At 34.7% G+C, this 17,687-nt stretch overlaps 1 protein-coding gene across 1 annotated transcript; it reads left to right on the top strand.

Moving 5' to 3' along the window:
* Positions 1-9,221: 9,221 nt before the first annotated feature.
* Positions 9,222-11,136, top strand: LOC105171233 (anthocyanidin 3-O-glucosyltransferase 2-like). The gene has a single exon (XM_088885356.1). The coding sequence runs from the start codon at positions 9,393-9,395 to the stop codon at positions 10,821-10,823; it is 1,431 nt and encodes a 476-aa protein (XP_088741482.1). The 5' UTR covers positions 9,222-9,392; the 3' UTR covers positions 10,824-11,136.
* Positions 11,137-17,687: the final 6,551 nt, after the last annotated feature.

The raw sequence follows: 17,687 nt of genomic DNA, 5'->3' as shown, positions 1-17,687 counted from the left end.
ACTGCATGACCCAAATGGTATTCAATTAGTCGTTGATCTTTCTATTGCTACTCAACAAAGAGCAGGTACACCTCGATCAGTGGCCTACGAGACCGATGATGACTCTGACTAAGATAGCTTCGACAAAAAATACAAGACTTAGGAAGATACTAATTATGATTGACATTAATTAGTATTTGTGTACTTATTTTTAAGCATATAGAAGTATAATTTTCAAACTTATTTTGTTTTAAACGCAACACAGTAAGTTTCTATTTAGAAATTGTTAACACTTTTAAAACCGTTCCAAGAACCGTTCCTAGGTAATATATTTTTTTATCTAAGAACGGTCAAAATTTCAAGACCCGTTCCTAAACCCGATCCTAGATATTGCGGATATTTAGAAAAAAGAAGGGAAAATCAAAACGTAGAACCGGTCAATTAAATTTGACCATTCCTAATTCTATTCTAAGAAATTTAATTGATTTCCAAAAGGAAAATTGGAGGGAAATTATGACCGACGACCTCAGTGCCCCTGCTAAGTCTGAGGCTTCGGTGATGATGACGGAGCAACAGATGTGGCTGGCCAGTCGGGGGCAAGACCAAGTACCGAGTATTCGGCCTTGGTTTTTGAGGCCCACGTCTCAAACTGCACATTCGCATCGCCATCGCCACCGCCACCTTCAAACCCAACTATGGAGGACCTCATTGGCCATCTCGAGACGATGATGGCCGACATGATGGACATGATGCGGGAGATACGGGGCCTCCTCGTCGACTGCAGCACCGCCCCCAATAAATTCCCCCGGCCAAGAATTATGAGGATAACGAGGAGCGTTTCGATTAAGTTTTATACTTTTTTCATTTTTATAATTAAATATTTTTTATATTAATATAATTTTTTTAAATTATTTGTGTTTCTTAAATTTTTTAAATTTTTTAAATAAGTATGTGTTAGAGATAATATGTATGTTTGGATTTATTTTTGGAGATAATTGAAAATAAATATTGTATGTTTAATGTTATTTTTTGGGAGACAAAAATTACTGTTCATTGTCAAATCACAGTCAAATCATGTCTTTTTTATATATATTTATGGCTATGTGTGTGTATATATATGTATATATTTATACCAAAACAGTTAAAAACACCTAGATAAGGTGTTTTCGTATAATGACAAACGTTGGATATGTTTTGACTTATCTCGAAAATAACTTGAAAATGAAAACTAGTGCATATGTTCCACATTACTTTAGATATTTTTGGTGATTTAGGACCTTTATGTTCATAAGTATTCATAATTGGCTTATGATGTTATTTAATTATAGCTTTAATTGAATCTTCATATTTGTGTTTGAGAATATGTTTTGTTTGGTGTTGGGGGATGAATATTCCTTGTGCTCCATCTTTTTATTTCTGGGCAATATTAGGTTGCTAAGTAAAATATAAGAATAGGCAAAATTGGACTTTTGGTTTCACATGATAGGACCATTCTCACTTTTGGTCCTTTATTTTATGGGGTCGATACTTCTAATTCAAAATTTAAAACTTTTGATATTATTGATTGATCACTGTTAAATTTAACAGCAAAAGGTCTTGTCCGTTAGATAATAGTTGTTGACTTGACAGTTACATGCCCAATTTTCATTTTACCCCCTGTATTTTTCAAAAAAAGTTAAAACCTTCCACATATTTTAAAAGGCTAAAAGCCTCTCGTGTCTTGCAAAAAACTTGTTTTGAACTCAATTTAACTAAAATATCTTTTTTTATTTTATAATTCACCCTCCTTTGTTTCTTGTAATTTGATACTATTTTTTTTGTATTTTTCTTCCTCCTGAAAAATAAATAATTATTTTTTAAAATATATTTATTATAAAATTAACAATGCATAAAAGATTAATATATTAAAGTTCGATATGAATATAAATTTTAATCAACTATAATGATTATATATATAATTTTATTTAAATATATTTAAATAAATTATATTATCTATTATAAATAATATTTAAAATTAAATTACTATTATAAATATTTAAAATAAATATTTAATATTTACTTTTATTTATTTTTAATTTGCAAGTTTCTTAAAACTTTTACAAATTCAAATTTATAAATTATTAAAAAATAAATTTACTAAAATTAACCCCTACCCTCCATTCCCACAACCATACCTCCTTCCTCACCGCAGAACGCCTAAATCTGGGTGATCGCGGCAGAGGGAGATGGGATGGGGTAGAGGTTCTAGTGGTGGGGAGGATTGGTATAAGATAATTTTAGTATAAAATAAAATAATAATAATTTTATCTTTTATAATGTTTAATTTTGTAAGTTCTTAAAAAATAAAAAAGTAATTTAAAATTAAAAATAATTAAAATAAAATATTAAAATTTTATTTTAAATAATCATAATTTAGTTGTAAATATTATTTATAACAGATATGTGCTCTTATTTTTTTAAGAGGGAGAAAAATACAAAAAAAAAATTCACAAAATAAAAAAATATAAAGGAGGGTGATTTTTATAAAATCAAAAAAGGTATTTTAGTCAAATTGAGTTAAAAAAAGAGGTTTTCCAAAACATGGGAGGTTTTAAGCCTATCTTTAAAATGCTGAGGGGCTGTAGCCCTTTTTTGAAAAGTTAATAAAATTTGGGCATTTATTTGTCAAGTTAATAATTGTTGATTAACGACACATGACCCTTTACCGTTACGTTTAACGGCATGGGACTAATTTAAAATTTTGGGACTAAAAGTGTCAATTCAATAAAATAGGGGACCAAAAAAAAAACTTATCCAATTGGATCAAAAGTGCAATTTTGCTGTAAGAAAATGTAATCTTCATTCTGTATTCATAAATTTTGGTATTTATTCATTCTAATAGGTTAAAATATATTTAATTCATTTTATATATGAAGTTATGTTAATAATGATAAAAGTTTTAAATCAAATTCAGGAATATAAACTGCATTAATTGTTACCAAATTCAAAAATATAAACTACAGTAAGAAAATTGTTCCTACTATAATCTGTTTATGCAAATCATTTTTATATAATTACACATACATGTACCAAAATATCATTATCACTTACACAAATCACTCCTTACTTTTCTAAAATATTACACACGCGTGCACACCCTAAAATTGTTAGCATCGATAATTACACAAACTATTCCTATTTTTTGACTATCAGGAGTAGACTCTGTAATTATGCTGAAAATAAGGGTGGTAGATACAAATAGATTATAGATTAGGGGTGTTAAATGGAATTATTCCTTTTTTGTTTTGTCACCAATTCTAATCATCAAATAATTTAAGAGATCATTATCCTAAACAGACTGCTAAACATGGCCTAACACCAAATAGTTATCCTTTTTCTACTCTAAAATTCCAACATTTCCTTCCAGTGGAGTTGGGGTTGACCCTCATATAACAAGCACCAATTGCGCTAACAATTCTACTAGCTAGCTATAGTACTATCTCTTTTGGGCTAAATTACATTCTTAATTCCATAAGTGGACTTATTTTTAATTTTAATTCCACTCTCAGGACAATTCGTACATTTAGTTCTATATGTGAATTTTTTTTTCAATTTTAGGACCAAATGGGGGGTTACGTTAAAAACTTAAAGCCAGCCTTAATATTTTTAACGGAATCCCCACTTTGGTCCTGAAATCGAAAAAAAAATTCACATATGAGACTAAATGTATGAATTGACCTTAGTGTGGGACTAAAATTGAAAATAGCTCTACTTATGGGACCAAAAATATAATTTATCCATCTCTTTTGCATAGTTAGTTGGGTATTTCCTCGACCATGCACATAATACTTGTATTACTAGGTGTTGGATGTGTTGCTTTTCTTCACTTCTCTCAATTCCAATTTACTCTAAGCAAGTTACAAGATAATTCGGATCAATATTTTTTTTTATTAATTCTTTTTTTACAGAAGAGAAAAATCTTATAAAGTAGTTATAATTTATCAACAATGGCAAGCGAACTGGATTTTAATGAGTTAGAGTCACGCTTATTTATAAGAATTTAACTCAACCTCTCATTCCTAAAGAGTTAGTTACATTTACGATTGGGAATGACGACAATTGTGGTGGAAAAAAAAAATAGAAAACCCGTAATTATGAGTGACCGTAGTTAACTACTCAAAATTAAAGTCGGGTGAATCTTTTATCGTATTTGATGAAGTATTTGCGAGAATTTTAAAAAAGTATATTTTTTAATTTCTGACTTAATACAGTTTTGAAGTATTTGATATGGTATATGTTTTTTTTGGAGCCGTAAGATAACGCATTTTTGAGTCAAAAGTTAGAAACACCATCCACTTTTAATTCTGCTCATGAGAACTGCTTGGTTTAGGATTGTTAATTTAGTCCCATTTAATTAAAGTTGGTCTCATTAGAAATTGAAAACTACTTTATTATTTATGTAAAAACAAAATGGCAATTTTAATACATTTCATGAAATGGATACACATTCTTTGCAGTTTTTAAGGACGTCGAGCCTCAAACACCTTCATATTTTAAATTACATCAAGGTCTTGAAATAAACAAATCGACGGCATGTGATTTGTTTATGTGCTTAACGTAATTTTGATCAAGTTGGCCCAATTTTCAAGGGCTATTAGGTTGTTTACATGGTTTGATTATTTAAATAGATATTGCATTAGGTTGTAAATGTGTTTATATGAATAATTCCATATCACAAAAAAAATTGTATGAACAGATTTTCTGTTGGCTTGAATGTGGTTTTTTTTTCTTTTTTAATTAATATCAGTAAACTATTATTAATTGAAATAAATCGTTACAATCATTCTTGTTGAACATCAATATCTAACAAAAAAACATATTACAACAAGCATATTTGAGGAAAAAAATCAGATGAATTAAATCTAAATAATACCTCTTATTACAGTAAAAAAATAATATCTATTATACAGCAAAACAACATTCCAAATTCGAGCATTAGGATTGTCAAGGTTTGGTGACTATTATTAGATTATGTTCAATTTTGGCCATGTGTAATGCTTCAAACATTAGAAACTTTAAGATTGACTAAATTGATGTCATCAATTTGTTGTTTAAGAAAATACTTATTTTATAATTTATAAATTTTATATTATTAAAGTTTGGAAGAGCGCGCGTACACGTATATATATATATATATATATATATATAAAGGTAAATTGCAATGTCAAAATTCCTTCCTAATCATAGCAGATAAATATTTTTGAAATCACAAAAAAAATTAAAATTCTTATTCCTTACTAAGTTCATCACTAATAATCAATAAATTTATTTTCTTTTCTAAGTTTTCTAGCCACAAGCATAATTTCTTCTAGTTTACATTAAGAACCAAATTAGTCCACAATTAGGTAATTGGTTGATGAACCACATAGAGGTGAAGTGATTTTATCAACTGGCATAGGAAAAGAAGCTTTCTTTCATCTGCTGACATAGTTTTCCTTATTTGCATCTGTTGAACATTGGATTGGGTTTGTGGGTCCGTAATTTAATATGCATTTATATTTGATATAGAATTTAAAATTTTTTAATTTAATATCGCGATAAAGACTTTTTTACGATAAATTCTATTTGAGATAGAATTTTGTAGTGCTCCAAATATATATTGGGATTGAGACTCTTTTTTTGAAGTAAGAGAAATGAACTATTATTAATTGAAATAAATTGATTACAATCATTCCTGTTGGATATCGATCATTACAACAATCATAATGTGATCAATAATATCCTATTCAGTAGACACGACACACACCTACTATTCAGTAGACACAACATCCCACACATAAGTTGGAGTTCAAACCCATGCCTCTAAGATCATGGGGCTTCAACTTTGCCAACTAAGCTAGGCCTCATTGGCAGATTAAGACTCTTTTTAAGGATATGATCTAATACACCTAGAAATAGATTACATACTTGTGATCAAAAGACACTTAAACACAACAAGCGTGACACAACAAATGAACTGATCACAAACACACTCTTCAAATAGTCTCTCTATTTTTCTCTCTACATTCTTCCTTGAACCATCACCATAGACTTCTTGAATTTGATGTGTGTAAATGAGTGAGTTACTCTAGTAGTAATCCACCAAGGCGAGCAAAACACGCGTGTTCGTGGGCTGCACAAGATTTGGAGCAAGATCCAACGTGAAAGAATATGGAAGATGTTCGTGAGAGGATCTTCAAGACAACCATAAAATTGACGTGTTCGTGATCCAATCAAGGCATGGACTTGTAGATGAGTTACATTAAGATACGTGGCTCGCCATACTTCCGCTACTACAGATTTAATTGATCCACAATTATATATCAATATCATTATACATTTAATATTAACATAAATAAATCATTTATTATAATCCGCGAAATTTATTCATGAAATAATGTTTTAAATTATTTATTGTTGTTTTTCCAAAATATTCAAATGCCAAAATTGTTAACAGAAAATGATAGCAAAGTAAACAAATAGGCTCTCTAATGTGTGGAAAATTCTCAGCGGCTTCCGAACCACAGACCTCAATCGGGCTGATATCACAAAGAAATATTCCGTATCAAATCCACCTTCAAATACATGGAATGTTGTGGAGAAAGGACTGCGACCGTCACCTGCCAAATGCTTCATATTCTCATGTGTTGTATAAAATATCATATATATGCCAATTCTTTTATGTTATTTTATTTTATTTTGCAAAAACATTTTTTTTGTAAATATATCTCTTTCTTTGTAAAATTTCTTTTAAATATATGTTATATATAATTTATTGCACTTGAAAAAATATATCAAATTAATTTCTAACTATTCATTTTATTTTTTACTCGACACTTTTTTAGGCTGTGTAATCAAGTTTGAAGTAATGGGTTTTGAGTCGACCAGATATGTGAGTATCTGTCTCACTGTATGTGAATTTATCGTAATTTATTTTACTATTTTTAGTTATATTGATATATTGATTGAATTAATATAATGCTCAATTTATATTGAGATATTAATGTAATCATATAATTTGAAAAAAAAATCAACTAGAACTACAATTATTTTATTTTTTTACAGTTATTTTCACTTCAGTCAAGCTTGTTTTATTTAATTCTTTTATCAAAATAAATAAGATGATCTAACGATGGCAGCCACTGATATTATTTGCAACGTGCAAAGAGAATATAAAATCACTCCAAGAAAATACAAAAATAGTTAGGAAAATTAGGAGAGTATTTATTGATAATTACCAACAAATTTAACAAAAATTAAGAATTTTAAATTCTTAAGATTTTCAAAATTAATATTAGAAACAAATAAAATATTACTAACCCCCCCCCCCACCCCCACCCCAAAGAAAATTACTAACAAAAATTTCGTTATCGAAATTTCTGTAAAATCAACAACAAACAAATTGAACTAATAAAACTCAGCTAACAAAGAATTTTACTATTTTTATGAATAAAAAAATTGTGTGGTTGTTAATAACTTTATTTCTAGAAGGGAAGAGATAGTCTTGTGCCATTGACAGTAATGCGTGACGCCAGTTCTATGGTTGGCAGCCAAGAATGCCTTCGGCTCAGTTTTTGCAAATGGCACACGGAATGAGGTTTACTTTTGTCTTCAAGTATTCTTCCAGATTGAAGTGATCATGACTCTCCACTAGCTACTAATATCTACTCTTAAAAATAAATAAAATAAAAAATCCCATATAATTTATGTTCGTTCATTTTGTATGTACGTATATATATATATATATGTATTTTATTGAAATGTTTGCGTGACTTTGTAAAAGTATTTTTTAGTTTTTGGGTTCAAAAAAATATTTTTGAAGTGTTTGGAATGACAACTTCTACTTTAGGAACTGTTATAAAAAAATACTTTTAATTCAAAAACTAGAAGCAACCATAAGTGCTTCTAGTTGTTTTGACTTTTTTTATAGATACAGTAGTTCAATTTTCTTTTGAATTACTTTAGCCTCACTATAATAATCTTAATTTGATTTTATCTTTTTAAATTTGTTTTCAGAATTGCTAATCTAAAGTTGATGTTGGAATTTTAGATAATTTGAATAATTTATTATTAATAAAATGTTTAATTTCATATATTTAATATTTTAAAATTTTTGTATTTTATTTACTATAATATTGGATATTATTCCTATATCATAGAAAAATATAAATTAAGTTGCTATGATTAATTAAAAATATATTTTTTTGACAATCATGCAAAGTTTATTTGTTGTGCATGAATGAAAAATTATATATATTACGTAGTGAATATATGTTTGAATTACATTCAGTTGCTCCATTAGTATTCAATATTCTATAAATGGCAAATGCTTGTAAAATTAAATATGAGATATACTAATTCAAATAAAATTTATTATTTTGTAAGAAAAAATAATATTATTATCATCATCATCAAAAGACAAGTGTAAATGTTTAGCGAAAATAGTATTTTTTTTAAAATATGTGGACAAAATAATCTTTAACCAATTAAATTTATTTAAAAGTAATTTTCCACAAAAAGAGAAGGGCAAAAGCAACTGCCTCTTTTCCCTAGCTCTCTTACCTGAGATCTTCACTATCACTACTTCAAAGGACGGGCAACCGTCTGCATCCGCTACTTATCGTCCTGATCGATTATACCAATTCTTATTGAGGATCGGGTTCCACAAATACTATCCAATTTAATTTTTTATCTGCTTTTCACTTTTTTTATAAATATTATTTATTTTTAATTTTTCTACAACTTTGAACTTTCTCTGTTAAAATGATTTACCTAAAATTAAAATTTTCCCAAACACTCCTAGTATGTCAGAATCTTTTGATATCTACAATAGATTGAATTACAATTTTCACTCTATTATTATAAGGCGTCGACGTTTATTGTTCTAGGAAAATAAAATCTGGTACTTAAAAAGACACTAGTTAAAGAAAAATAAAAATTGGTAGATTGAAGTGAATTTCTGTGAAGATTCTACAATTTGCTGGAAATTGATTTTTGATTTGGGATTTTATATGTTGGTTATTTAAACTGAAAAGTGGAGCATTTCATCATTCATGTTTTGCTTAATTGGATTGCATATAGGTCTGATCAACATGTTTTGTCGGAAAATTTAAAGTTTCCCAATCAAAGATTGATTTTGGCCCAGCTTTCGGTGAAATTTGTCGTCAGCTCGCAGTTGAATTGTTTTTAATTACTGTTTTTAATATTATCCATTCATTTTTTACAAGATAAGAAATGTCATTTCCTTATTTGTAAAGGATCAAATTGCAATTAAACCATCTCAAATGCATAGCATTACACGCCTGCGTATGTGTATGTCTGATCTCAAGAATCAGTGAGACTCTTGTGTCATATCGTCTTTCCCTTCCAATTTCCTGAATTCAGCACCAGAAAACATGTCGGCGGACCAAAAATTAACCAGCCTAGTCTTTGTTCCTTTCCCTATAATGAGTCACCTGGCAACAGCAGTGAAGACGGCGAAGCTCCTGGCCGACAGAGACGAACGCCTCTCAATCACAGTCCTCGTGATGAAGCTACCAATTGATACGCTGATCAGTTCTTACACTAAGAACTCGCCTGACGCCCGAGTAAAAGTAGTCCAACTGCCCGAAGACGAGCCCACCTTTACAAAGCTGATGAAATCTTCCAAGAACTTCTTCTTTCGATACATCGAGAGCCAGAAAGGCACTGTCAGGGACGCTGTGGCTGAGATTATGAAGAGTTCGAGGTCGTGTAGGATTGCAGGATTTGTAATCGACATGTTCTGCACACCCATGATTGATGTCGCTAACGAGCTTGGAGTCCCGACTTACATGTTCTTCAGTTCGGGTTCAGCAACGCTCGGGCTCATGTTCCATCTCCAGAGTCTCAGAGATGACAATAATGTGGACGTGATGGAGTACAAGAATTCAGATGCTGCGATTTCAATACCCACATACGTTAACCCCGTTCCTGTTGCGGTATGGCCTTCCCCAGTGTTTGAGGAGGACACTGGTTTCCTTGACTTCGCCAAAAGGTTTAGAGAAACCAAAGGGATTATTGTGAACACATTCCTCGAGTTCGAAACCCACCAGATTAGGTCATTCTCTGATGATAAGAAAATCCCACCAGTTTATCCTGTGGGGCCAATACTTCAAGCTGATGAGAACAAAATTCAGCAGGAAAAGCAAAAGCACGCGGAAATCATGAGGTGGCTCGACAAGCTACCTGATTCTTCTGTCGTGTTTCTTTGCTTTGGTACGCATGGATATTTGGAAGGGGATCAGGTGAAGGAGATTGCTGTGGCCCTGGAAAACAGTGGACATCGGTTTTTGTGGTCCCTGAGGAAGCCGCCTCCGAAAGAAAAGGTTGAGTTTCCAGGAGAGTATGAGAATTCCGAAGAAGTATTACCAGAAGGGTTCCTGGGACGAACTACTGGCATGGGTAAAGTGATCGGGTGGGCGCCTCAAATGGCAGTGTTATCTCACCCTACGGTGGGAGGATTTGTGTCGCATTGTGGGTGGAACTCCGTGTTGGAAAGTGTGTGGTGTGGGGTGCCGATGGCCGTGTGGCCGTTGTCTGCAGAGCAGCAGGCCAATGCGTTCTTGCTGGTGAAGGAGTTTGAAATGGCAGTTGAGATTAAAATGGATTATAAGAAAAACGCTAACGTGATTGTGGGCAGAGAGACGATAGAGAAAGCAATCAGGCAGCTAATGGACCCAGAGAATGAAATTCGGGTTAAGGTGAGAGCATTGAAAGAAAAGAGCAGAATGGCCCTAATAGAAGGAGGGTCTTCGTATAATTACTTGAAACGTTTCGTTGAGAATGTGGTGAATAACATTTCTTGAAATAGTACTTGTGTCAGCTTTAGGTGAGGTCTAGGGCTGAAGGAATTCATGGAGAAGAAGAGGCTACTGTTGCTTCTACTACTGCAGCCATTGCTCTGTTTTCACCCGCAATCACTTAGCGCTGAAATGGGTCTTGAATTCGTGCTCTTTGTATAGCAATTTTCTTCTCTTTGCACTACGTTTTTTCTTTCTGTTAGTTGGTTGTTGGGTTAGTTAGAGATATTTTCTCTTTCAGTTGTATTTAAATCAAAAGACTCTCATCATTCACACATAAGGAAATAGACGTATAGCAGCATGCTCTGCTTTTCTTCAACTATGAATCCAATTCGATTTTCTTCTTTCTGCACAATATTTGAACATGGTATCAGAGCCATCATATGATGGTATCTGAATACTGAAAATATATCTCTGAAATCACCAACTGACGAACAACAAAGATGAATGAAGTAACAGCTAGATCTGGTTTTGGTGTGAGCTCATCCTCGGGTGCGAGTATGGCTTACGAATCCGAAGATTTGAAGATATATACCTCGGATTTTCCAGGTATGATTTTGGTTTCAACACCATTGACGCGAAATAATTACCTGCTGTGGAGTAGATTTGTTAAAGTTGCGCTCACGGCGAAAATGAAATTGTCCTTTATCGATGGATTGTATCCAAAACCTGCTGAAAACACTGAAGAATGCAAACATTGGATTAGAACGGACAGTATGGTATTTTCATGGATTATGAATTCGATATCTAAAGGCATAGCAAAGGCCTTCTCATATGCTACGTCTGCTAGAAGTTTATGGTTGCAACTTGAGGTGCGATTGGGCAGACAAATGGCCCTAAGATCTATAACTTACAACGGGAAATTGCTTTGATTTCTCAAGGCAATATGGATGTAGTTTCGTATTTTACAAAAATCACAATGTTGTGGGATGAACTTGAGTGTGTCGATTCTACGCCGGAATGTACATGTGCTTCGCAATAGACTGTGAGCAATAAGATCGCTTCTACTCAGTTAATGCAATTCCTAATGGGATTAAACGATTCCTTTAGCGCAATACGCAGTCAAATTCTTGTTATGGATCCACTTCCTTCAGTGGATAAGGCGTATCCACTAGTTCTGAGAGTTGAAAGCCCGCGATAGAGCAGTATCAATATTGAAGAACTTAACAACAATGCGGCGATGATGATACGTGGTGCTGAATACATAAGAGAAACAGGAACTAAGAACTTTCAGCAGAGAAAACAACACATGGATAAAAGGAACCAGTACTGTATGCATTGTGCAAAAACAAGACATGCTAAGGAAACATGCTTCAAACTACATGGATATCCTGAATGGTTTAAGAAGCTAGTTGAGAAGAAGAAGAGATATGACACTGATACTCGAGCCTTGCATGCAATCACATCTGAGACTGTTGCAGGTTCGCAACAAGAGGTATTAACACAGAACTTATCTGCGATGATGAGCGAATTGCTGCAAATGATGAAGGGAAAGACACAATCAGATCCAACTCAAGTATACTTCGCCAGGTTGGGTGAATTTGCAGCAGGTACCTCTTTCAATTTTCTGTCCAATACCTTGGGTCCGAACTTGTGGATTATTGACAGTGGGGCTACGGCTCATATGTGCGCAAATTTGTAGTTTATGAGTAACCTTAAACCTTATATAGCTGATTCGTCGGTAATTCTTCCTGATGGAACAAAGCATAATGTTACACACTGTGGATCTGTTGCTCTTTCACACGATCTTTCTCTGAATGCAGTCCTCCACGTGCCGAGCTTCAAACACAACTTGCTCTCAGTGAGCAAACTGGTTTCTTCGTCTAACATTACCTTCATATTTTCACGTAATAATTGCGTGGTGCAAGACCAGAGGACTAGACGAACCTTGGCTGTGGGAAGATTGGTTGGAAGCTTATATGTGCTTGATAATCACTCATTCGATACAGATGAAATAAAGAAGTTCTCCATGAAAAGCAAAACAGAGATTTGCCTTAATGCTAATAACAATCATGCTGTGTTATGGCACCGACGACTTGGACATACTCCTCTACTTGTATTAAGGCATACGAATGTTATTAGTGGTCGCAATTGTGAGTTGGGTATTTGTAATGTCTGCCCGTTAGCCAAACAACAAAAACTTCCATTTCTATCAAGTGAATCATGTTCTGAAAATACGTTTGATTTGATACACGCGGATATTTGGGGTACTTATTCTCAATTTTCGATTTCAGGTTGCACATACATGTTGACACTGGTTGATGATCGTAGCAGGGCTACGTGGGTTTTTCTTATGAAACTCAAGTCGCAAGCCATAAGTTTTATTGAAGGGTTCTATCAAATGGTATTAACTCAGTTTAACAAGAAAATTAAGATCATTCGCACTGATAATGGTTCGGAGTTTGTGGGTGATAAATGTCAATCGTTTATCCATAACCATGGAATTATTCATCAGCGGACATGTGTGCATTCCCCTGAACAAAACAGAGTGGTTGAGAGGAAACACAAACATCTATTGCAAGTGGCAAGGGCCCTGATGTTTCAGTCATGCCTTCCCTCACGTTTTTGGACAGATGCGATTCTCACTGCTACATACATCCTTAACAGGATTCCAACTTCAGTTTTGCACTGGAAATCGCCTTATGAGGTTTTGTATAACAAAGCAGTAGATTATTCGATTGTTCGGACCTTTGGAAGTCTGGCATTTGCCACTAACGTTCTACCTCATAAATCTAAATTCACCAAGAGGGCGTTTAGATGTGTGTTTGTTGGTTATGCCTTTGGCCAAAAGGGGTATAAACTATATGATTTGGATGATAAAGTGATGTTGATTTCCAGAGACGTCATCTTTTATCAGAATTGTTTCCCTTACAAAGATATTTCGGAATCTGAGTATGCCATTCCTCTACCTGTCTCTGTATGGGATGATGGTGCTTCTTCGGGCCAGAGTTCGCCTATAGCATAACATAGTTCAACACCAGTTGAGCCTGTGTTTGATTCTCACCACACCAGTCCACATATTTCAACGCAGCAACATGAAGGTACATCCTCTGTACCCGTTTTGCGAAGATCCTTGAGGCAAGCAACCAAGCCATCTTGGCTTAATGATTTTGTCTGCAGCATTTCTGATGCTTTTGCTGCTTCACCTACAGTAACCTTTATAACACCCTCACACCATGCAGTAATGCAAGCTATCACACCTCTACGAGAACCTACAACGTACCTAGAGGCTAATGCATCACCAGAGTGGCAATCAGCCATGCAGGCTGAATTGACTGCCTTGGAAACAAACAAAACGTGGGAGGTCACACCTCTACCTCCCAACCATACTCCCATTGGATGCCGTTGGATTTTTAAATTGAGGTGTAACACGGATGGTTCTATTAAGCGATACAAAGCTCGTTTAGTTGCGAAGGGGTATAACAAAATCGAGGGTATCGACTATAATGAATGTTTTTCCCCGGTTGCAAAATTAGTTACAGTGCGATTGCTTTTTGCCGTTGCAGCAGCTCTTCATTGGCATAGCCATCAATTGGATATTAATAACGCCTTTCTACACGAATATTTGGAAGAAGAAATTTATATGTCCCCTCCAGAGGGTTATTCTGTGCCTCAAGGCCATGTATGCAGCCTCAAGCATTCGCTTTACGGGCTGAAGCAGGCGTCACGACAGTGGAACAATGAGTTCACTACATAGATTGTTGCCTTTGGTTTCGTTCAGTCGAAGCACGATTATTGTCTTTTTACAAAGACCTCCACTGATGGTTTTTTGGTGTTGCTTTATGTCGATGATATCCTCGTTGCAGGTACGTCTATTGAGCACATAGCTGCAGTCAAGGATTACATTGATCGCTTATTGACCATCAAGGATTTCGGCGTCGCCAAGTACATCTTGGGGTTGGAAGTAGCTCGCTCTTCTCAAGGTATCATTGTCACTCAAACTATATACATCAAGGATATCGTGATAGACACTGGTCTGCTTCATGCTTGTGCTGCAACCACACCTCTGCCTCCCGGTATTAAATTTACAGAGGATGCAGGCGCTCAACTTCCTCATCCTGAACTTTACCGTCGTCTTGTTGGTAGGTTTCTCTATCTCAATTTTACAAGACCGGACACTTCCCACGCTTGCCAACAACTAAGCCAGTTCTTGCAGCGTCCCTGTCAATGACATCTTGATGTTGCTTTGCATCTTGTTCGGTACCTCAAGGGACCCTTCACAAGGGGTTGTTCTTTCCTTCTCAAAATTCTCTGGAGTTGCGCGCTTATTCTGATGCCGATTGGGCTAGTTGCATTGATACTAGGCGTTCCTTGACCGGGTATTGTATCTTTCTTGGTTGGTTTCTTGGAAAACCAAGAAATAGAATACTGTTTCTCGTTCGACGGCAGAGGCGGAATATCGAAGTATGGGCTCTACTGTCTGTGAACTAACTTGGGTGATTTATCTGTTGATGGATTTCGGCATTTCTGTGCCTACTCCCCTTTCCTTTTTCTATGATAACCAGGCTGCTCTCCACATTGTTAATAACCCTGTTTTCCATGAACGCACGAAGTATTTGGATACCGACTACCATATCATTCGCGACAAGTTTAAGTCCGGGCTAATTAACCCCGTGCATGTGCCCAGTAAAAGCTCAACTTGCGGATTTTTTCACCAAGTCCTTACCTGCGCCTTCTTTTTTTCTTTTCCTCTCCAAGTTGGGCTTGGTTGACTTCACCCCAAGTCCAACTTGTGGGGGGGGCTGAAGGAATTCATGGAGAAGAAGAGGCTACTGTTGCTTCTACTACTGCAGCCATTGGTCTGTTTTCACCCGCAATCACTTAGCGCTGAAATAGGTCTTGAAGTCGTGCTCTTTGTATAGCAATTTTATTCTCTTTGCATTACGTTTTTTCTTTCTGTTAGTTGGTTGTTGGTTTAGTTAGAGATATTTTCTCTTTCAGTTGCATTTATATCAAATGACTCTCACCATTCACACATAAGGAAATAGACATATAGCAGCATGCTCTGCTTTTCTTCAACTATGAATCCAATTTGATTTTTTTCTTTCTGCACAATATTTGAACAAGGGCAATACATATATCTTTTACCATCATGTTTATTTTTCTCCAATAAGAATAATTATTTTACACCAATTTAAATCCTAAATTTTGGCTTTATCACTCATGGAACATCTTGAGAATATTAGAGATGATGGCAAAAAGAAATGAATTGTTTTGCACGAATGAATTTTCTTTCTATCTTGATGCCCATAAAATTCTATACGTAATTAAAAGATTAATTAGTTTATCAAAGAAATTTAAATTTAATTCTAGATAAATTGTAAATTGAAGTAAATTGGAGTTTTATAAAATATTTGAGGGTAAATTATATTAATTATGAAATTAGGTATTATGTAATGAGAATTTTTTAAAAGAATTTAAATAAAACAAAAAAAAAGATGAGAATTGGTGGGTGGACCATTACCCACCGCCTCACCTTTTCTCTATAATATAATAGTTACACACATAAAAATAAGCATACATACAAATAACAGACAGTTTTCTCTCGCATGAGAGTCTTTTCCCTCACATGAGTGGTCTCCCTTCCCTTTTTCTCAATTAGGGTTTTTTCTAGCGGCGCCCATGCACTCTTCAGGCGACCAGACGATTTTATCACTAGTTTTGTTGCGTCTCGACTTTCGATTCCTATGTGCTCCCTCCATAATCCCCTGTACTGCTTTCCTTCATTATTGATTTTGTTTTGTTCATATTTTTTAGCACTCCTTTATTGCTTTTAGGCTCATTTTGTTTTGTTCTCTATCTGCGTTTTTGCCCTTTTCTTCCTACTTTCCTTTTCCTGTTACATTACTGCGGTTGTTTACTGCTTTATTAAAGTGTGTCCTGGTTTACCTTAGTCTTTTTGCAGTGGTTGGTGCAAGCCTCCGTTCTTGTCACTCACAACTTGGGTTTTCTCGTTTGGCGCTGTATATCATCTTATGCAGGCTGCGCTGATCGATTGGGTAAAGCATTGGTTTTTACGGAAAAAGAGGAGTTGGGAGTGGTGATGTCGTTTGGGGTATGGCACTCTGATCCAGACACTCGTGGGTTTCATGTGGTTGGGCGTATCCTTTCTCACAAACCCTACCATGTGGAAGCTTTGAAATCCATTTTTCAGTCATAACTGAATCCAACAAAGGGTATGGAAATCACATTCATTGAAAATGATAGGTTCGTAATGAAATTCTTTCACAGCTTTGATCACGAATGGGTATTAGCTAGCAGGACATAGGGTTTCGAGAAGAATCTAATTTGTTAGCTAAGGTGGTGGAGAATGAAAACTCCGCCAATGTGGATCTTACTTGGTGTGACTTTCACATTCGAATTCAAGGTCTATCTCTCGGAAAGATGACCAAGGACATCGCTAGCTCCATCGGTGATAAGATTGGATGCCTTAAAGGCGTTCATTAGCAAAACGATCCGGGAATTGTGGGGTTGGATCATGAGGATTAGGGTTGCCATTGATGTTCCAAAGCCCTTACCTCGAGTCGTGAAAATCTATACGATGTTGGGAGATGAACAACTTGTAACCTTCACATATGAAAGACTTCCCAACTTTTGCTATTTGTGCGGCCGAATTCGACATATCTTGAAGTGGTGTGAAGTTCGTTTTCAGGCGGATTTTATTAATCCAGTAGAGAATGCACTCTTTGGTCTTTGGTGGTGAGCGGTGCACCCAGTGGCTATGAGAACTTGCTTCCCTCAACAGAAACACTTAGTCCCAACTCCAGATATCTTGACCTCGTTTAAGCTCTTGGAATGATTCAATTTCCACCCTCGCTGCTGAAGTTAAGCGAGGTGGAATCATCTTTGGCAAGTTCTCTACCATGGGAG

This window comes from Sesamum indicum, linkage group LG9 (genome assembly GCF_026168435.1).
Source record: "Sesamum indicum cultivar Baizhima isolate 11 linkage group LG9, ASM2616843v1, whole genome shotgun sequence".
NCBI classification, from domain to species: Eukaryota; Viridiplantae; Streptophyta; class Magnoliopsida; order Lamiales; family Pedaliaceae; genus Sesamum; species Sesamum indicum.
The sequence above is the reverse complement of the archived record's forward strand: the minus strand, read 5'-3'. Positions and strand labels throughout refer to the sequence as shown.